This window comes from Colobus angolensis, unplaced genomic scaffold (genome assembly GCF_000951035.1).
Source record: "Colobus angolensis palliatus isolate OR3802 unplaced genomic scaffold, Cang.pa_1.0 Scaffold27, whole genome shotgun sequence".
Taxonomy (NCBI): domain Eukaryota; kingdom Metazoa; phylum Chordata; class Mammalia; order Primates; family Cercopithecidae; genus Colobus; species Colobus angolensis.
The window spans coordinates 15890615-15912999 of NW_012115932.1; the positions used below are offsets into that span (position 1 = coordinate 15890615).

At 39.7% G+C, this 22385-nt stretch overlaps 1 protein-coding gene across 4 annotated transcripts in view; it reads right to left on the bottom strand.

Annotated features, from left to right (window-relative positions):
* The window catches only part of FBXW11 (F-box and WD repeat domain containing 11), a 150759-nt gene that overhangs the window by 38451 nt on the left and 89923 nt on the right, over positions 1-22385 (bottom strand). For 2 of the 4 annotated variants that reach the window (XM_011947788.1, XM_011947786.1), the window contains 2 exons: positions 13450-13512; positions 9686-9911 (listed from right to left, as the gene is read on the bottom strand). In XM_011947788.1, the coding sequence (XP_011803178.1) occupies positions 9686-9911; positions 13450-13512 (289 nt within the window). The remainder of the gene's footprint in view (positions 1-9685; positions 9912-13449; positions 13513-22385) is intronic. The other 2 variants (XM_011947789.1, XM_011947787.1) reach the window with 1 other exon arrangement.

The following is a 22385-nucleotide window of genomic DNA, read 5'->3' on the forward strand; positions in this document are numbered from 1 at the left end:
GCAATAGCCCCATGTCTGCAAATCCTAGAATCTTAGAGGTTACTGGCTTCAACCTCCCACACGATACAAGGATACTCTCAAAGAAAACCACTCCCAGCCTCTGCCTGACATTCACAATGGGAAGATGATCAACATGGCCACCACTGTTGCCACCTGTAAACTCCCATCCTGTGGCGGTAAGCATGTCTTCTGTAGTTGCAAGAAATAAAGCTTATCCCCAAGCTTATTCTGTGTAGGGATGAGAACACAGAACATATCATCAGAAAATTCCCATTTCAAGTCCCAGGTTCACCACTTACTAGTTCTATGACATGAAACAAACACTGAAACATCCCTGTGCCTTGAATTTTTGTGCCTTAACATACAAAATGGTAATCACCAGTAACAACTGTCCTTTCTCACACTGTCAGAATCAAATTCAACAGTTTTACAAAAACATTTTATAGACAATAAAGCACTCTACAAGGTTAATATCTGTTCCTTTTCTCAAAATAATTAGAAGTAGTATAATAGCACTAAACTTGGTTGTTGAAAGGCCAGATGTAGGTAAATTATTAAACTTTCAGAGTCTCAGTTTCCTCATCCATATAAGATTATGATAATAATCTCTACTTGATTCTGAAAATATCAAAATGAGACGATGCATGAAAAATGCTTTACAAACTAAAGTTTCTTCAACTCTAAGAATGACTATTATTATACCATTGGTTATGATTTCCAGATTCTTCATATACTAAAATTGTCTTACTCTGGACTAGATCAAAGACCCAAGCTATGGTCTAAGAATAAAGACTACACTGGGACCACTGTCCTTTCCTGCATGTCATTTATATTACAGTTAATGTGGTCAAAGGCTGCACTGACTTCCTCTGACAGTCATATCACAGAAGATGCCTAAGACGGCAGTATGTTAGAATAAAATCCTAGGCCTCTCCCCCCAAAACACCTATTAAAACAATGTCCCCTAATGCTCTATTTGTACAGCTAGTTGGAAAGGCAGGGGCAGCTTTGTGCAGTTTATATTTATCCTTACTATAATTCACCTTCAAAGCTTTGTCTTTTTCAGACATCTTTGTCTTTTTCATCCATCCATTTCAGTCTCTAGAATTCTGATTTTTGTCACATCCAGAAGAGTGGGTATTCCACACCAGACCTGCATGATGGGCTAAAGTACTAAGGCAAACATGTCAAATCATGTTGGCAAACATGTTAAATCATGTTGGCAAACATGTTAAATGGGTCAGAACCAAGGACAGCACCCATGACACTAGCTATTATTATAGTATTTCCCTCCAAGCTAACACTGATGAACTCATCAATATGCCCAGGGCACCCACACTGAGCCATCCGGTCTGTAGTCATCTATATGTGCCACTGCCCAGCCCATATCTCTCTATTCTGTCCTCAGGGTATTTGGAAAAACTGGCCTATGATGATACTATCATCTATTTACTTCATTCTTCAGACCTACCTACTAGCCTGGTAACTTTATCCAAAAAGGAAATAAGGTGAGTTTGGTATGGCTGCTTTCATGTTCCCATGCTGGGGTTTGCTACATGAAGTTGTATTGCAATTTTTCACGTACATGTTGACACTAGATGCTTGGTATCCCTTTTAAACATATCTAGTTCACATTCATTATAGAAAATTTATAAAGCGTAGATGAGCAAAATTTTTTAAATCCCTAAACCTCATTTCCCAGAGATGAGAACAACTTTTCACATTCTGTATACATCCTTCTAGGTTTACACAACCATACACAATCTTTTCAGAGGCTAATTAGCCTTTGAAACTCATCTAAGAATTCTGCTAAAGTACAACATCTAATTTCATAGCTAAATCCCCCCAAAACACCTTCTCCAGTTCTTAAAACCAGGAATTCTGTTCATCAGTCATCTCTGGTGCTATCATGCAAGACTACCACGTGCAACTGTACACGCTGTACAGGGCACAACTGTACCCAATAGTTCTGCATACTGGTTTTCAATTACTTCACAATGTTCTACAATTTGAAAAATCACCACCACAGGTTTTGCCACTATCCAGGCATACAATGTATTCAGGCCTACTTGTTTACACGAGCTATGTGATTCCTAAATATCTTCACATCTTTTCAAATACAACTTTGCTAACCTTTGCTTTAAAGCCATTATTCTTGGGTTGGGGGGATGTAATTAGGTTAATGGGAGTGAAAATATGTTGTTTCTTTCTATTATCACTACACCATCTATTCTAAGCACATTATCCCTTCATTCTTTATAATCTTGCTCCAAATAGTTAATTATTTTGTTTTCAACTCTTTCAATTTACTTCAACATTTTGGTCAAATTTACATTATTTGGGGTTTGGTCCTCTTGGTACCATTCTCAAAGGTTTCACAGGGACTCACTCTACCACCCAAGTTGGAGTACAGTGGCACAATCATGGCTCACCGCCACCTCAAACTCCTGGGTTCAAGCAATCCTCCCACCTCAACCTCCCAAGTAACTGGACTACAGGCACATGCCCCCACACCCAGCTAATTTTTTTTATCATTTGTAGAGATGAGGTCTCACTATGTTGCCCAGGATGGTCTCAAAACTCCTGGCTCAAGCAATCCTCCTGCCTTGGCCTTCAAAGAGCTGAGATTATAGGTGTGAGCCACTGCACCTGGCTGCCTTTCTTCCATCTCCTATGTTTACTTAAAATCAGGGAAATCCAAGGATAATCACGTGGGGTTCTACTTGTGTCTCTCCATCACTAGGATTGACAAATTATTCATCAGAATTTCAAACTGCAGAATCTGTCAGCCCTCTAAACATTTTCATTCAGTCTCTAGCCGTGAACTAACAGACTTGGCTCTTTCAATCTTTCTAATGCTGGGGTACTTATCTATCTTCCTTTTCTGGTTTCTACACTTAATATTAGAACACAGCTAATTACAGCATCTTGCTCTATCGCCCAGTCTGGAGTGCAGTAACATGATCATGGCTCGTTACAGCCTTGACCTTCCAGAACCAAGTGATCTTCCTGCCTCAGCCTCCCTAGTAGCTGGGACTACAAGTGTGCATTACCATGCCAGGCAAATTTTTTTAGTAGAGACAGGGTCTCACTTTGTTGCCCAGGCTAAGAACATAGCCACTTTTAAAGGTTTATATTACTTCACATCATTAACCCCAAATCCTCCTAAGTGGTTATAAACACATCTCTAATTAATTCCCCTCTAGAACCCTCTGCTCTCTGAGAGGTGAAACAAACAGCAAGACAAGGATGCATTAGGGGCTGCATGGTGGCTCACACCTGTAATCCCAGAACTTTGGGAGGCCGAGATGGGCAGATCACTTGAGTCCAGGAGTTTGAGGCTGGTCTGGCCAACAAGGCAAAACTCCATCTCTACTAAATATACAAAGATTAGCCATAGCGGTACACGCCTGTAATCCCAGCTACTTGGGAGGATGAGGCATGAGAATCACTTGAACCTAGGAGATGGAGGTTGCAGTAAGTGGAGATCACGCCACTGCACTCTAGCCTGGGTGACAGTGCAAGACTCTGTCTTTTAAAAACAATATAAAAAAATAAAAAGAATGCATTAGGTACTTGCCTTTTCAAACCTCAAAGGCTGCAACATCCCCATCATCTGTGATGGGAAAGCAGCACCCAAACCTTCCACCTATCTGGGGGGTCTATGAGTCTGTGTGGTTATATCTGACTCAACTCAGGGTTACTGATTTTTAAAACAACAGCAACAAAAAAAATTCCCCCAATCTTCTCCTGACCTACTAAATCAGAACCTCTAGATGGTAAGGCCCAGGAATCTGTATTTTTTTTTTTGTTTTGGAGACGGATTCTCACTCTGTCACCAGGATGGAGTACAGTGGTGCCATCTCAGCTCCACCTCCTGGGTTCAAGTGATTCTCCTGCCTCAGCCTCCCAAGTAGCTGGGACTACAGGCGCACACCACCACGCCCAGCTAATTTTTGTATTTTCAGTACAGACGGGGTTTCACCATGTTGGCCAGGATGGTCTCGATCTCCTGACCTCATAATCCACCCAACTCGGCCTCCGGAAGTGCTTGGATTACAGGCGTGAGCCACTGTGCCCAGCCAGGAATACGTATTTTTAAGAAGTGCCACTAGATAACACTGAAATATTGGGAACTATTGGTTTACAGCAATGATATCCCTTTTAGTCCTCTTTGATTCTCCCATCAATTGCTCACAACTAGGCTATCAATGAGTTTTTACAGAAATAAATCCCTTACTAATACTTATTTCTTCCTCTTTCAAATGCCATCAGTCCAATTAAGCAACATCTCAGTGATATCTATGAGATTTGACCTATTTCCTTTGTCTAATACTTTAAATGCACTTCCTCCCTCTATAAGGCAGCATGTTTTAGTCTTGTGGAAAACACACTGCCTGAAAGTCAGATAAACTAGGTTGAATCTCAGTTCTGTCAACTGCTAGTTGGGTGACCTTAAGCAAATTAGTTTTCCTTTTAGGATCTCAGTCTTCCACAATATCAGAATGATATTAAATGTCTGAAATAAATTACATCATATAATCTTTGCAATAACCTGCTGAGACAGGTACTCTAAATACCCTCATTTTACATGGAGGGAATCTCCCAGTCTTGTTGGGAAAGTTAGTAAGACAGCATATGTAAGGAGCTGGGTAAATGAGAAGTTTACTCAAGAAATGTCAGTCTTTGTTCTCCTCTCCCCCAAATCATCTCAACGGGTATCAATGGACAAGGCCACTACACAATATTCTTCTTGCTACTTTCTGCAGAAAAAATATTATGCATCCCCTCTAGCAAAAAGCTAAGCCACCCGCCTCTATTTTTTTGGTGTAAGTCTCATGGCCCCTTAAATGTTTTGAGAAGAACAGGAATCAAACAATCTCTATTCAGGTACCTTAGAGTGGCCACCCTCAGGAGCCATGCAGACCATGTAACTTTCTGGTTTCAAGCCTATTCAGGACAAAGAGGCTACTGAATAAGGTGGTCCATTTGCCTGAGCTAAAAAGTGCTTTGAGGTATTTAAGCATTTTCTGAAGTACCTATGTCTGGCTCTCATTACTCTATCATGCTGAGACTCCCCCATCTCCCACCACCACCCCCTTTTCCTAAGGCAACAAGAGGACACATTACAGCTTCAGAAAATTGAGGCCATAACACTTTGCACACAGTGCTAAAGACATGCTGCTGTTGCTAATTACAGGAACCAGATGAAAGTCTGGAAAAACTTCAATAATAAGTTAAAACAATTAAAAGGCACAAATTTCAAAGCTCAATATGTAAATAACACTGTATCAAAATGAAACTCAAATGTCAATTCAATGCCCTTGACTACAACCAGTTTTAACACAGCTGCTTAGATCATACAATTACAGAAACTTTTATTATTTTAGAAATGCATTTCAAAGAGCAGCTGCAAAGAAACTTCCTTTCCCACCCACCCCTACTATCCCTTCCCCCTCCCTAGTCACAAATCTAGTTGCAAAATCTGAAGTTCTAAACGTTTTAAAAGAAAACAATGCAATTGCTAACAGCAACAGTCCCTCAACGGATGCCTTCCACTTGGAAAACACCAACATAAGGTTTCAGACAGAAATGAAGTGAAAAGCGGCTCAGGTCACAAAGTCTAACATCTTTTTCCATAAAACACCCAGGAAACAAATCAACAAAGTGACACACACCTATATGATGTCAGGATGAATCAATTCGGAAATCAGTGGGTGAATAATTAAAACGTCCTAGCAATAAATCTCACTACCTCTGGAGAAGCAGGTGTTTCCTGCCTCTCTGGGCGTTTTTCTAAGCTGCCATCCTCAGAATACCCAATAGATGCCAGGCATACTATAACGTATCATCATTAATCCTCACACAATACCCATAAAGTATTACTATTATTCCCACATAGATGAGGAAACTGAGGCTCCAAAAAGTGGGACCACACAGCTGTAGAGTGTAAGGGCTAGGATTCAAACCAAGGGCCTGTGTGACTCCAGCACCCATACTTTCTCCTGTCACGCTGCTCTGGCCATGTACCCAACCTAAAGCTTCATCTATGCTCTGGTTCTTCCACATCTCCTAGGACCTTTCATCTAATCTCTGTCACATTTATGATCCATAATATGGCTCATCACCCTTTCTTGGGGATAAGACAATTGAATAAACCAGGGCCAGAAAGCCAAGTGTTTCAAAACTCTTAAGTGCTTAGACACCTCAACAAACAGATCACCAATGCTTATCATCCTTTTTGAAGTACAATCTGTCTCTACTTTACATGGTATGAATTTTCCCATTAACAACCATTCTTTACAAACCACAAACTGAGCCTGTAGAAATTGACATTGCAGACTAAACATTTACTATGATTTTTAGAAAGGCATATCATAATTATCACTTTTTCCACTGAGCCAAAAGGAGCCAGAGACCACAAACATTTTCCATTTTCCCTATACTGACAGGTATGATATTCACAGCAAGAATTTAAAAGCTAAAATTATAGATAATTTTTATAGAATTAACGGTTTTCACAACCAAATGAAGTCGTAAGTTGACTGTCAATTTCAATAGTGTAAAAACTCAAACTCAAGATGATGTACAGTAAAAATGAAACACCAAACTAGTATAATGATTGATAAGTTGCTCCACACATTATTAAATCTAAGTATGAACATGGACATGGACCTGCTTCTCCTGTGATGCTCTTAAGGCAGAGTCTGTGTTAAGGAACTAATGCCATGCTTAATCTAGGTCTACTAGATACTAACTAACACAATCAACTTGGCCAGCTTGTCCTCAGCTATTAGATTCATATGCATGATATATACTGACATATGTATATATGTTCAGATCAAGTCCTGTTAAAACAAATAGCATTTTAACTAAAGTATTTCCATGTCCCAGCCAATGGTCCATTCATTTCATGTAATATTCAATACCACAAAATTCCATTTTAACAGAGATATGGACAATGCCTTAACATTCGCTGTAATGAAAACTGAATTGTATGCAATTATACTAACCATATTTATATACATAACACATGTTCATCTGTTCTGCTTCTTCTCCAAGGCTGTATACTCCCTAAGAGATGGGGTTGCCTCTGAACTAGACTCCGAAAATCAAGAGAACTTCAACAGTGCCACCTTGTGGTTACTCTGCAAATATAAGGTGAGTTCCCTGGCACTCAAAAACGCTTGAGAAGCAAATTACAGGGAAGAAAATAAAACCAAAACGGTGGAAAACAAACAATAAATTGAATTGCTTGAAAAAAAATGAGGGTATCCTCTCATCATTTAAAATCACTTATGAGGGATAAATACAATCACCAACCTAAAAAACGACTCTGTCTTTTCTTGGTGTGAGATGCAGCCTCATTCCATAGGTTTCTGAGTTTGAGTTCTGTACATATAGAGAAGCTGCATCATGTGTACATGCCTCATCTTACTTCCATTCACCTGTAATTCTTTCTCATACAATCAAAAGCATGTCTCCCCCTCCACCCTGGATCCCTCCCTCATAATTAGAAGTGAGAATTATTGAATTGAGTTGTAATCCTTACATTCAGTACATGGGGCCAATTTAAGGAATTTTCCTTAGCCTTTGTACTAATTTTTGAACCAACCCCTATAATCATTCACACCACCACCTCTATAATCAAGATGTGTGACTCTGGGCATCTCACCCAATTAATTTCTCTTTGGTTTCCTAATCTACACAATAAAAAACAGAACCCAGTGATGGCTAAGATCCCCTTAAGCAATTAAATAGTATGATTCTAGAAACAGAGGATTCATGTTTTGCTTTTCTAGAGATTCTAATGGAATAAATGAGTAAGTCATGCTACATTTCAGCATAAAAATAACAGCAGTGTCAAATTTTTCTAAGCTAACTCTCAAATATCCTTAAACTCCCACTACAGAAGGTAAACTCACAAGTTTCGGAAGAGAGATTAGAAATCAGAAGCTGGTTTGTCAATGTGCAGCCCTAGGTTTCCGTTTGCTGTGGAAGGACTTAGAACACGGAGTCCTGATGTTCTGTAAATCACAGATAGGCTAAGGGAGGAGCTATTCTTTAAGAAGCTATCCTGTAGCTCTGACAAGGGCTAGGGTTGTGGCAATGGTACTGGCTCATCCCCGGCTACTTCTAGGCTTATTTTGACGTGGCAATTTTAACCACACATTACACTGGCCACATCAGAGGAAAACATTCTGGCCAGCATTCTCTACAGGAGTGAAATCTCTGTATCTTACCTAGCCAAATTTAAATTGAAAATTTTTAAAAAAACAATATAGAAACAGAAAAAAATTCATGATTAATCATATTCAAAGGGAAGTTCGGCACAGTGGTGCATGCCTGCAGTAAGCTACTCAGGAGGCTGAGGCAGGAGGATCACTTGAGCCCAGGAGCTCAAGGCCAGCCTGGCCCACATAGCAAGGTGCCACTTCGTTGAGAAAAATAAAAAGGTGGTACAGAATACAGTAAATTTTAAATTATTTTTTTAAAAAAGGAAATAAATAGGTGGAGCACAGTGAAACCATCCTGTAGGATACTCTTAAGGCAGATGTATATCATTATACATTTGACCAAACCCACAAAATGAGTAACAGCAAGAGTAAACCCTAACGTAACCTATGACTTTGGGGTAATAACAATGTGTTAGCGCAGGTTCATGAATTGTAACAAATGTGCTGCTCTGCTGTGCAATGCCCGTAGTGGGGCAGGCTGAGGGGATGGGTATGTGAATACGGGAATTCTCTGCATTCTCCCTGCAATTTTGCTCTGAACCTCAACCTGCTCTAAAAATATAAAGTCTACTTTTAAAAATCAAAGTAAATTTAATCAGATGTGTGTGTGTGTGTACACACCTATGTGTGTATGAGACATATGGGAAGACAGTAGTGAGGGAGAGGATGCAGAAACAGGTTTTGAGAAATATAATAAAGACATGTTACCAGTTTTCCCAATATATTTTTGCCATTCCTTAAGTGCCACTTCAGATACAAATGAATGTCCTAAACTTTGGGACACTTCCCAAACATATAAATTATGTTTGAAGGGAAGAGCACCTTTTTTTCTAAAATTACATACAAAGGCAAAGTGCAGACTCTAAACTACATCAAAATAAAAAGCATATCATTAACTCATTCAACAAACCAAATGAAGCAACAGGGTGAACCAATAATGAACACTTTTTTTTTTTTTTTTTGAGACAGAGCCTCACTCTTGTCACCTAGGCTGGAGTGCAGTGGCGCGATCTTGGCTCACTGCAACCTCCACCTCCCGGGTTCAAGCTATCCTCCTGCCTCACCCTCCTGAGTAGCTGGGATTACAGGCATCCGCCCACCCCTAGCTAATTTTTGTACTTTTAGTAGAGATGAGGTTTCACCATGTTGGCCAGGCTAGTCTCGAACTTCTGACCTCAGGTGATCCACCCGCCTTGGCCTCCCAAAGTGCTGGGATTACAGGCATGGGTCACCATGCTCGGCCAATAATGAACACTGTTAAAGATACTGCCTATATTTCCTAGATAGATATTAAATTATACTTCCTCAGGTTCCATATATTAAAGCATGTGTCCCAAAGAAATGCTGCCTCACACAGTACTCATTCAATCATTTCATAAATATCCACCTAGATCCTTGGGCCGGGCATTCTTCGATTGCTCAGCTTTTGAAAAGACAAGTACAGTTACCTGGTAAAGCGGTAATAAAGTCCCGCTGCAACATGGGCTTCAGGTAAGAGTTAATATGTCCATGCTGATAATGACACATTCGTGAAATAAGATGTTCCACAAATTCCACTTGATCTGATTCAGACCACTGGTCAAAATATTTAATACACAAGTCTTTTTCTTTTTGATAGTTTCCTTCTGATGGCCTCTTTCTGGAGACGATCACAGATGATGTTCCATTACTTATCTATTTTAGAAAAACAAAAAAAAAATTAGTTTAACAAGGAAAGAAACCTAATTAATGTTTCATAGAAATATTTTTCACCCTGTGTATTTAATCTTAAAATGACACTTTTACCCTAAAGCCAAACTCATTCCATCATTAATTCATTCAGGAATTTAAAATGTATTCAGGGTCTGTGTCCTCAAATTAGTCACTACAGGAAATGCCAAAGTGATAGCTATTTCTAAAAGGCATCTTAAATCATCATTTTCGAATGCTTATTACAAAATGATGCTCCAAAGATATATACTGGGTATCTCTCTATACACAGGATATATAGGAATTATAGTCTCTAAAGATAACTGATGCTGGAGATAACCATCATAGAGAAACTGCTCAACTTGGCAAAGTGGCAACTGATTGATTATTAACAGTTTGTTTTACTTCCTCAAAGTTGAAAGTTAATGCTACATACATCTATGCTAATGGTTCTCAAACTTGAGCTAGCATCAGAATAACAGGAGGGGTTGTTAAACACACAGACCACTGGGTTCCACCCTAGAGGTCTGGAGTGGAGCCCAAGAATTTGTATTTCTAACAAGTTTCCCAGCAATGCTGATGCCACTGATCCAGAGACTACACTTTAGGGACCACATGTTGAGAACCACAGGTCTATATAACAAAGACAAGCTATGCTGTGTTGAAACCTGAAAACAATTCAATCCAAAAAGCTTCATTTTACCCAACAGTTTCAATCTCCTCCATACTGTTTTGCCAGGGCTACTAATCTGGCAAAACATTTTAGACTCTCCCATCCTTCTTTAGATTACCTTCCCAGAAAGTGACCCAAGGTAAATAAACCATGTGTACCTGAAAAATTCTACATCTTACATAGGTGGTTTATGGACAACTCACAGACTCTTATACTAGCAATGCATTTCTCATCCAATCTTCCTACAAGTCCTTACATAGAATCAGTATATGTTTTAAAACTGAAACTATATACACTGCATCTGGACAGTAACATTAAAAATAATCTGAATCACTAGACTCAAACCACAACTACTATGAGGCGCAGTAACCTCCCTGTCTAAACAAAATAACCTCAATACTTTTGTCAAACATTTGTCAAACCATCTGTCAATCACTCCTCTGATAGCCTCCTCATACATAATACCAGAAAAAATAACACAAAAGATAATTCTAAGAACCGAAGAGTTGAATTACAAACACCTATTAATTCCACTAGGAATTTATCTCAGGAGTCTTACATGGAATGAACCAAGAGCTTTTCCTATCAGTATGTTCCCTAACTTAAAGTTGACTAAACCCATCCCAGAGAAGACATCCTTTGTAAATATCCAAAGGAGTCTTCAGTCTTCCTTGACAAAAAAATCTTATAAATTTCATGTCTGAAGTTCTCATGTCCATATTTAGAGGTGTAAGATGGGAAGGCATCTATCTTCCACTCAGTTTATCTTACGGCCCCATTGTCTAGGAAATGTTTCTTCCATTGTATCTTGGGTGAGGAAAAGCTCACTGACACCAGATACCACTAGGGGGAAGCATTGAACAAGGATTTTGAAATTGCTTATACTAAGATATTTGTGTCTTAACAGATCCAAAAAATAAGAGTTCAAAATAGAGATGAAAAGTCTTTGCTGTGACGAATATTGGCAAGAATTAGGGGCATCTAAGTTGCTTTAAGCGTAAGGATATCCACCACAATATAATAAAGAAAAGTTAGAAATAACTGCCCAATTACAAGCAACTGTTTAAAACAAATTCTAACACATCACCATTAAGAGCTATAATGTAAGCCACTAAAATTAGCATATAAAGTAAGATTTTGACCAGGCATGGTGGCTCACGCCTGTAATCCCAGCACTTTGGGAGGCCAAGTTAGCTGGATCACTTTAAGGCCAGGAGTTCAAGACGAGCCTGGCCAACATGGTGAAATCCTGTCTCCACTAAAAATACAAAAAGAATTAGCCAGCCATAGTGGCAGATGCCTGTAACCCCAGCTACACAGGAGGCTGAGGCAGGAGAAATGCTTGAACCTGGGAGGCGGAGGGTGTAGTGAGCTGAGATCGTGCCACTGCACTCCAGCCTGAGGTGTAGAGCAAGACTCCATCAGAAAAGAAAAAAAAAAAAAGAGTAATATTTTTGTAACAACAGAACATGCTTATGAAATAATATTAAGAAACAAAAGGAAAGATCCAGGATTTTACAAAACATTATGATTACAGTAATTCATGACAAGGAGAACAAACCATGACAGAGTAAAGGGTATACATCAAAATCTCAAAAGTGCCTTATCTTAAGAAAGAAAACTGCATGTGTTTTCCTTCCCCCTTTATTTCTATATTTTATTCCAAATAACTTGCCAAAATAATGATTCATAACAGGTTAAATATAATGATAACAACTTGCACTTGTGTACTGCTTTATAATTTACAAAGTACTTTCACAGCCATTAATTCATTTGATAAGCAAAAGTGTTATTTTATTTACAGATAAGTTCCTAATCATCTAGCCTCCCTAGAGTGTTTGTATAATTATTAACTAGTTGACTGGAAGATAGATGAAAGAAAAACTAAAACTAAAGTGTGAAGAACCACTGCCAATTGAAAAATCATAGTAAATGAAGAGCATCCGCTGCAAAATAATAAACATGAAGGAGGGTACAAAACTCAGTCTGTACACAATGTAAGAAGAAAATAATGGCATGTGCACTATTCTATAGCACATTTTCAATATGCTATTTCCAACCACGTTCTCAGCCCAGAAAGCTCTTCCTAGCATTGTTTTCCTTTGCTTCATTTCCTCTTAAATGTGTTGGGTGCACTTTGTTCCTGCTAACTAATCTATCTTCTTAGTTTCAAATCAAATGAACCCAGAGAATTTATTTTTACATTAGTATCTTCAGATTTAGATTTGTTTTACTTTTAAATCCTGTCTTCATGAAGGGGAAAGCCATGTGTACCAGCATGGTTGATAAAACACCAAATCATGAAACTCTGCTTGCTCCCCAAACCCCCAACCACACACACACATACACACATACACACACACACACACACACACACACAACCTGGGGAATTGGGAAGAAAACTGGCAAACCTTAAAATAGAGCCAAGGGAGAAGGAGATGAGCTTAAAAGGAAAAGGCAAACCAATGGAAATGGGAGAGAAGACTAAAGGTTGAGAGCAAAAGGAGAAAAGGCCATCCATGTATATACTGGCGTGTGGCATGGTGCAATTCTGGTGACAAACGATGCCATCACTGTCCATCTTTGGCTTAGGCAGAGGCCACAGACAGAACATTTTAGGCTACAGCCAGCCACTTCAGATCTTTGTGGAAACTCTAAAATTATTTAGCATATTTGTAATGACAATTCCCTATGGAAGGAAGATAAATTAGGGTGGATACTGAAACTAGCAAAACTGCACAAAAGAAAACAAAAATGCTTGGCTCTTGATTCCACTGAGGACATTAACTGAGGGAGCATCCTATCTATAGTAAGTCAGTTGCTGTCTAATCTGTGCGCCGTCATTCCTACCTGCCAAAGAGTATTTTTCTTTGGGGACTCATCTTCATTTTGATCTTCCATAACTGAAGTGTTCTAAGGGGGGAAAAACAGGTTATTTGAATTATACCAAGTTTTGCAAATCCTAAATAACTACAAGAAATAATTTTGCAAACCCAAACTAGGGTGTACCAATACAAACCCAAGAACTATTTGGCTTTGTGGCTAACACACGCCATTTTGGGTCAAGGGAGATGTGCTCATCTTTCATAAATCAATAAAGTTAGTGGTTAGACAAAAGCAAGCATAAAGTCATTATTTACAAAGGTTGGGTGTGCTTAGAAAAAAGGCTAAATTGTGGGAGTGAGGCTGAAGCTCAACCTCAGTCATCACTGTTTTTGCACTTGTGGCAAGAAATTCCAAAGACCCATGAAGTTTCTGATGATTGCACAAAACATTTACTAGAAGGTCTGCTATTCAGTAATGCACCCCAGGGAATCCGCAATTAGAAGTAGCAAAGCCTTGGAAGCCCCCCTGCCTTGTCTTTCCTCCCTTGAAAGCCTTGTTTTTCTGGAAAGGCTTTGCAATCTCCCCTAGCAAGCACGGTGGGTGCCCCAACCTTCTCCCTGAAGAGGAGGATGCTGTCAGCCAGTAACAATCTGGCTTGCCTTGGGAATGCATTAGCTTTTGATTTTTGTGTTTATTGCACAAAGAGGTACTGTGTAATTATTCTTTCTGGTGACCCAGTCGCTCAATAGATGCCCATTAACTAGAGATTATACATGATTGGATTTTCCCTTTTGAAGCTCCCACCTAATGGCTAAATGGAAACTTAATGAGAAGGGGAAGTGGGCTAGTTGTGCTCTGAAAAGACAACTCATTTATGGATAGCAATCTCTCTAAGATTCCTTCCAAAACCTAAAATTGTAATATTGAGGTATTAAATTTAAACAACATTTGTCTCATAGTATTATTCAAAAGGTTATTATAGATCTATTTAAGTTATCAGTGTTTACGAGATCCTGTTTGCTGTCTTTAGGGAATAAGCCTCTCTCAAATTTTCCCTATTTTTCCTTTATGTTCTTCAAGTCCTAAAATGTTTGCACTATTTATACAGTATTTCCAAACAATCCATTTGAAAATACCAATGTAGGTAATGACATAAGAATCACCACTGAACACTAGCCGCTCTACAGGTCACAAAACTGGCTCTGAGCAGGGATGCAGTATGACAGAGTAGGAAAGTCAAAGGCTTTGAAGTCAAAGAGAAGTTGGATTCCTGATTTGGTCACTCACTCAATGTGTGTGTGTGAGCTTGAGCAAGATCTTTTACCCTGGGAACAAATACAAACACACAAGAGTTGTTGTGGGGATGGAGACTACCCTACACAATGCTTAGTGCATAATGGGTATTCCAAAAAACATTACTTCACTCTCCGATTTGAAGATGCTACTTTTCCCCTGTGTTATCTTCTTATGCTTTTCTAATTTCAGAGGTTTTGACAGGATGGCTCCAGATGGCTGCCTATGGGGTAAACCTGGCTTTCTCAGTAAAATCTTATAAACCCCATAGCACCAAGGTCCACAATGAGGGAGAGGGACAGGAGGGTGGGGCTCTATCTAAAAAATCGACCATGAGGTAGAGAAGAACTCAGTGTGTCCAAGAGTCCAAAACAGGACTGGAGTGATGAAAGCAATAAGTAATCCTGAAGGGGATGAAGAACAAGGAAACAAAGGTACTATTTATGAAGGTCTCTCTATGTAATCTTTTTACTGCTATCTTGAAAGGACCTAAGGGTTACTAAAGCGAGTAGGTTTCCTCAGGGGAATAAGGAAAGGTGGAGCAATGACTCAGTACAGCATCCCCTGAGTTTGGTGGTTACAAAGCCAACTTGCAAAGCCACAATGTCTGGGTTCTAAGAGTGGTAAGGACAATGAATGGCTGGAAACATGAAAGGTGGAGCATGGCAAGGAATGAGGAATTAAGTAGAAGAGAGATGGGAAGTCAGTCCCCACCCCATGTCTCCAGGTACTGCCAAGCCTCCTAACTACTCAGGAGGCTAAGGTGAGAGGATCTCAGAAGTTTGAGGCTTCAATAAGCTAAGATCATGCCAATGCATTCCAGCCCAGGCAACAGAGCAAACTTCATCTCTATAAAAAAGCAATAATAATAATAAACAAAATTAAAAATAACTGAAAATACATATGGTGTGTTTTTTTAATATGATAAACAGGTTAGCAAAAGTAACTTTCCTTTTAATCTGTGCCTTTTCACGAACATGGCAACCCCAATGCAAAAAATCTTCACCCTGTCAAACGAATGCATTCTAGGTAGCCCAGATGTAAATTACATATCTGAAACTGAATTCTATATAAAACCAACAAAACCTGAGAAAGTGTACCCCACTGCATCATCATTCCAAAACAAACAAACAAAAAATCACACAATATTGTGACTTGAAAACTTGTCAAGATGTTTTCATCAACTGGGTAATTTACTACAGCAATACTGCATCTGCTATGGAATCTCAGCTACTACCTAGAATTCATTCTTTCGTATAGCATTTCAATAATTCTAGAATCTCTTCTGCACATTCCCCCTTCTCTCTTGCATACCAATCAATGGAAGTGGTAGGCTGGTTCCAATGGCCTAGCCTTCATTTTCATTTAGTTTATGTATAGGTACAACAGGCTCTTAGCAGTGATATATGTTTGCCAGTAGGGGCCACAAACACACACAGAATATATTTCAACTGGAAAATTCCGTACTTTGAGAAGTATATGAGGAATCAATTTCCTGCTTTAAAAATGCTGCAAATTCTGCACTAAGTAACTAACAGTTAAGAGTCATACAGCTAGTAAATGAGAGACACAGGATTCAGACCTAAGCCTGTTCTACTCAGAAATCAATGTACTTTCCCATACAGAAAAAAATGTGTCTTAGGTGTTTTCCAACTGCTGGTTTTGGCCCATGAAATCAATTTAATAGACTGCAACCAGAATGTTTTAATAAAACAAAGCTGAATTGAGGAGACCCCCTATACACAAAGGTAAGCATAACAAATTCGTACAAAAAAGGCTAAAAGAAATGAGCAAAAACATAGCAAAAAATTTCAAATTAAAAGGACAGCAAGGGTTTTTATTGCAAGGAGAGCAATATTTGTGTTTTAAATCTCTGAAAAGCAAAATTCAAAAAGAAGAGTGCGTCTTAAGAGTCAGGGTTCCATTTTGTTACCCAGGCTGAAGCACAGAGGCATGATCATAGCTCACTACAATCTCGAACTCCCAGGCTCAAGCAATCCTCACAACTCAGCCTCCTGAGTAGCTAGGACTACAGGCTCATACCACAACACCCAACTAATTTTTTAGAGACACGGTCTTGCTATGTTGCCCAAGCTGATCTCAAACTCGCAGGCTCAAGTGATCCTCCTGTCTCAGCTTCCCAAGTCACCGGGATTACAGGTAAGTCACCACACCAAGCAACAGTACATAAAGGAGAAAAGCTGGAAATTTTATTTTTTAAATACCTTTCCAGCTTTGACAGATGAAGGAGACCAAAAAGAAAGAAACAAACAAACAAGGGAGGGAGGGAAGGAGGGAAGGATGGGCTTGATTTACTAGATATATCTCAAACTTTCTATCCAGTAAGAGATTACATATTATTCTCAATTTTCCATGGACCTTTTTGTAAAAACTGATATAGGTAACAGAAAAAAATCTCAAATATAGTTAGAAATCAGGAAGAGACTATTACATATTTAAGATTACACCAAGTAGAAAAATCTAAACATATTCTGCCAATTACTACTCGCTGTAAATTCCAAAGATAAATACATAGAACAATGACTGGCAAAGGCAAACCAAATACCTTTTCATTGTTCTTGTTACCTACATCTGGGCCCCTAAAACCTAAATCTTGCCAACACATCGCCGGGAATTAAAATCACTAGAAAGCCATAAGCATTCATTTTGAAAAAGTTTGTCTAAAATAGCAGTTCCTATCTCTCAAACAAACATGGCAATTCAGAAGGAACAAGGCCATATGTGCATATACATTAACGCAACCACCACCAAACAGCTTGACTGGAAATCTCCTCCCTCTGGACAAATGCTAAAATATAGGAACATACCAGTTATTTTCTTTCTGTCAACTGATAAAAATGTAAACCACTAATAAATTCTAAATCAGCTATGTATGAATTTGTTATTAAATGGGAGTTTGGTTGAAATTTCTGTTACATTATTATAGCACAGTAAGGTCTCTTCTAATTAATCTATCCACTCAAATTTCTAACAAGTATTTCATTGTTGACATTACATGACAAGAAATGATACTAAAAAAATCTGAAAGAATGAATGTAGAAGAATGTTTTTCTTCCTTTTTGTCATCACCAATCGTGTGTGTGCGTGTGCGTGCGTGTGTGTGTGCACGTGCGCGTGTGTGTGTGTGTGAGAGAGAGACAGAGTCTCACTCTGTTGCCCAGGCTGGAATGCAGCAGCACAATTCCGGCTCACTGCAACCTCTGCCTCCATGGTTCAAGCAATACTCATGCCTCAGCCTCCCAAGTAGCTGGGACTATAGGCATGCACCACCATGCCCGGCTAATTTTGTATTTTTAGTAGAAATGGGGTTTTGTCATGTTAGCCAGGCTGGTCCCGAACTCCTGGCCTCAAATGATCTGCCCGCCTCAGCCTCCCGAAAATGCCGGGATTACAGGCTGAGTCACCACACCCAGACTGGCTAACAAAGCTTTTAACTAATTTTTAGTTAGACTTTTTCTTACTGATTTCTAGAAATTCTATGTATATTCTAGAATGAACTCTTTCTCAAATATATTATTACAAAGGTCTTCTCCCAATCTGTGGCTTAACTTTTCATTCTCTTAATGGTGTCTTTTGATAAACAGAAGTAATAAATTTTAATGAAGTTTAATTTGTCAATTGTTTCCTTTATTATTTATGCTTTGTCATCTTACTCAAGAAATCTTTTTTCTCCTAAAGTCATAAAGATATTCTTCCACACCTAGAGGTTTTCTTTTACTTTGTACATTTTCATTTAAAATTCATCTTTACTGATTTTTAAGTAAAGCAGAAATTAAGATTCTTATTTTTAAATTTTAAGTCCATGTTTTTCCAATTGGAGATTACAATCCATTATAGTTTAAAATATCAACTTAAGGGATAACCAGCATTTTTTAAGAAACTGAAATAGAATAGAGCACATATAATATCCTCTACTTCATTAATTCTAAGACATGTTTTTTTCACATTTTAACATCTCTGAAATAGAGATGTTTCTTATAATCAATCTTACAATTAAAAATGGCGGCAATTTTCCTGAATATATAGACATAACACATACACACGTGACAGCAGCAGGAGGCAGACAAAATCCTAGGCAGGCGGGGCGGGTCTGTGGTGGAATCCCACCTTTTTTTTTTTTTTTTTTTAGACAGAGCCTTGCTCCGTTGCCCAGGCTGGAGTGTTGTGGCGTGATCTTGGCTCACTGCAACCTCTGCCTCCCGGGTTCAAGCAATTCCCTACCTCAGCCTCCCAAGTAGCTGGGATTACAGACGCCCACCACATCATGCCCAACTAATTTTTGTATTTTTAGTAGAGATGGAGTTTCACCATGTTGGCCAGGCTGGTCTTGAACTCCTGACCTCGTAATCCGCCCTCCTCTGCCTCCCAAAATGCTGGGATTACAGGAATGAGCCATAGCACCCGGCCAAAACACCACCTTCAAGCTAAAAACAGCCTGAAGCCTGAAGACAAGGCTGCTGGTTATGGATGAAGCCCACGACCGGGAGTGAGAATTTCTATTCCTGTTTGCCAGCTCTTCCCCGATTGGTTGTTTCTGGATAATGCTTTTTAATCAAACGTTGCCTTTTCCAATGCTACCTACTGCCCACACCTCTCCCATTCTGTGACTATTAAAAACCCTGAACTCAGCCACACTGGGAGACTACCCGACTTCGGGTAATGGACTGCCCATTTTGAGTGCCCTCTCTGCTGAGAACTGCTTCATCGCTCAATAAATCTTTCCACCCTGCTCACCCTCCGGTTGTGAGCATAACCTCATTCTTCTTGGATGCGGGACAAGAACTCAGAATCTACCGAACATGGATAGGAAAAACGCTGTAATACTGTAGCCCTCTGCCCTCTGCCGGTGCCAGGCAGCAGCCCCGCATGACAGGAAGCAGCCATGGGGCCAGGCCAGCCCAGGAGCCACAGGCCAGAGCAGGACGACAGGATTAAATGAGCTGTAACACAAATGGGCTGAAACACGTACCACCCCCCACCCCCGCTGGTTGGTAGTGCTGCAAGAAGGAGAGAAGAGCTACAACCCTTCTGGGGCCCCAGACCTCACCGCTACCTGGGCCAGAGTTGTGACATGCTGTAACACCTCCTTTGGGGTCACGCAGTTGCTGGTGTCTCCAAAATTTTCAGTGCCACCACATTCCCCCTTGTCTAGAGGCCGGTGCCCAAGGCAGAAGCAGGTTGCAGCACACCTGGCCCTGGCACAGGCTGAGTGTGGGATCAGGGCCAGGGCGCCAAGAGCAGCCCACCAGGCCAAGTGGGCAGGGTACCTCCAACAGCAAGCCCGGGGCAGAGCGAGGCCCGGGCGGGGGCACTGCCAGCTGCAAAGGTCTCCACTGAAAACATCCTGCATCACATGCATATATGCATATACATAAAAATTACCACACACACATTAGGTATAAATATAAATTTCATTTCTTACTTTGAAAACCCCTGAAAAACCCTGGTAATAAATCCCATGCTGCACAAGCTACTACCTTTTCAGTTTGCTTTCAATTCTAATTTCATCAAAAGATACTTTCACATCTCTCTAATATCTGCCATTACCTGTTTTTAACAAAAAGAGCGGGCTTACTGTTCAATTTTCTGCAAAAAACAAACAAAAAAAAATATCTGGCTAAAACGTCATATGGGTTTTTGGTTTGTCGTTTTGTTTTTTTGAGACAAAGTCTTGTCACTTAGGCTATAGTGCAGTGGCACGATCACGGTTCACTATAGCCTCAGTCTCCTGAGCTCAAGCAATCTTCCAGCCTTAGCCTCCCAAGTAGCTGGGACCACAGGTGCATGCCACCGTGCCTGGCTAATTGTTTTGTTTTTCTTTTATGGAGACAAGATCTCAGTATGTTGCCAAGGTTGGGGTTTTTTAATGGTATTTACTTTTACACTAATCTATGCCAGTAAGCACCACTGATTTTCCAGTCAAGTAGTGATTACAGTTCCCTCTTCTGATTTACTTTAAAAAGCAGATTTTTAAAACATGGTCAGAAAGGAAAATAACAAATGGTATGCAGACATGTCAAAATCTGTGAGGCTTGTACTCAACTGCCTAAAGTCAGGGAAACACTATTTTAGAAGAACAATGATGGGGAAAAGGTTTAAACTATTTCAAGTGGGAAAAAAGCAAGTCAAAATATATCTGTACAATCTCATCTTTACAAATAAAATTTATTTTACTATTTATTTACAAAAGCAACCATGTGCTTACAATATTATCTCTAATTTTTATTTGATTTTTGCTTACTTATCCTACCTAAATTTTTCTTAAAGTAGACATGTATCTTTTTAACAGCAAGGAAAAGTGATTTTTGAGGTTAAACTTTAAAAAGTAAGTAAAAGATTCACACCAAGACTCCAGATATATATGCTGTGGTCTGGGGAAACAGAAACTCTTACTGAAAGGCCCAGCAGTGCTGCATTCCACTTGACCTCTCCATGCTTACGTCCTCATCCATAAAACTAAGGTGAAAACAGGGCCTCCCTGGCAGAGTGAGTGAGAAAATTTTAAGAGATAATCCTGGCACACAAGCAGGGCTCTGACACAGTTTGGATCTGTGTCCCCACCCCAACCTCTTGTCAAACTGTAATCCCCAATGTTGAAGGTGAGGCCTGGTGGGAGATGATTGAATCATGGGAGCGGTTTCTCATGGTTTAACACCATCCCCCTTGGTGCTGTCACAGCATGAGTGAGTGAGTTCTCACGAGATCTGATTGCTTAAAAGTAGCACCTCACCACTCTCTCTCTTCCTCCTGCTCCGGCCACATGAAGTGCCCACTTCCCCTTTGCCTTCTGCCATAACTGAAACCAAGCGAACGCTGCCATGCTTCCTCTATAGCCTGCAGAACCATGAGCCAATTAAACGTCTAAACGTCTTTTCCTTAGAAATTACCCAGTCTCAGGTATTTCTTTATAGCAGTGTGAGAACAGACTAACAGAGGCTCCTTTAGTCAAATTTAACCTCCACAGGGCAGAGATATTTGGTTGTTTTATTCAGTCTGTATCCTTAGCACTTAGAATAATTTCCGGTATACTACCTAAGTACAGAAGTATAATAAATATTTACTGATGATATAAGCATTAGCTACAGTTACCATAATCTTCCTACTACTTAACATAGTGAAAAAGTGGTAATTTGGTTTCTACTTACTCCTTTCCCACATTTTCCAAAACTGTCTACAATGAGCAAGAATTCAAAATAGAAGCGAATAAAAACATGTAGCACCATTCTGGTCCTCACAACAAGTGGTAAGAAACAAAGTCTACTTTCAGAGGGGCAGTCATCCTTACCTCCCCCAAAGTATTCAGCTAACTATATAAAAGAAGAAAATTTATTTATTATCTGAGTGCTTTAAAAGATCTAAAAGAAGGATAGATACGAGTCTGCTAGAGTCTCCCAGAGAAAGCAAACAAGGGCAGAGCGTGCTCGTACAAGCTCCTAGTGCTTCACACTTTGAAGATGGCTTTAAAACCAAAGCTTTTTACATTCACTAAAGAAGCCAGAAAAGAAAGTGCTTTAGAAGCAGTAACAGAAAAACGGCCAAAAGATAGTTAGTCATGAAGAATGGCACCACTGAGGAAGTCAGTCAGCTGAAGTGTAAAGAAGAGGCCCTTAAGCCAGCCATCCCCAACGCAAATCCCAGGCCCTAAC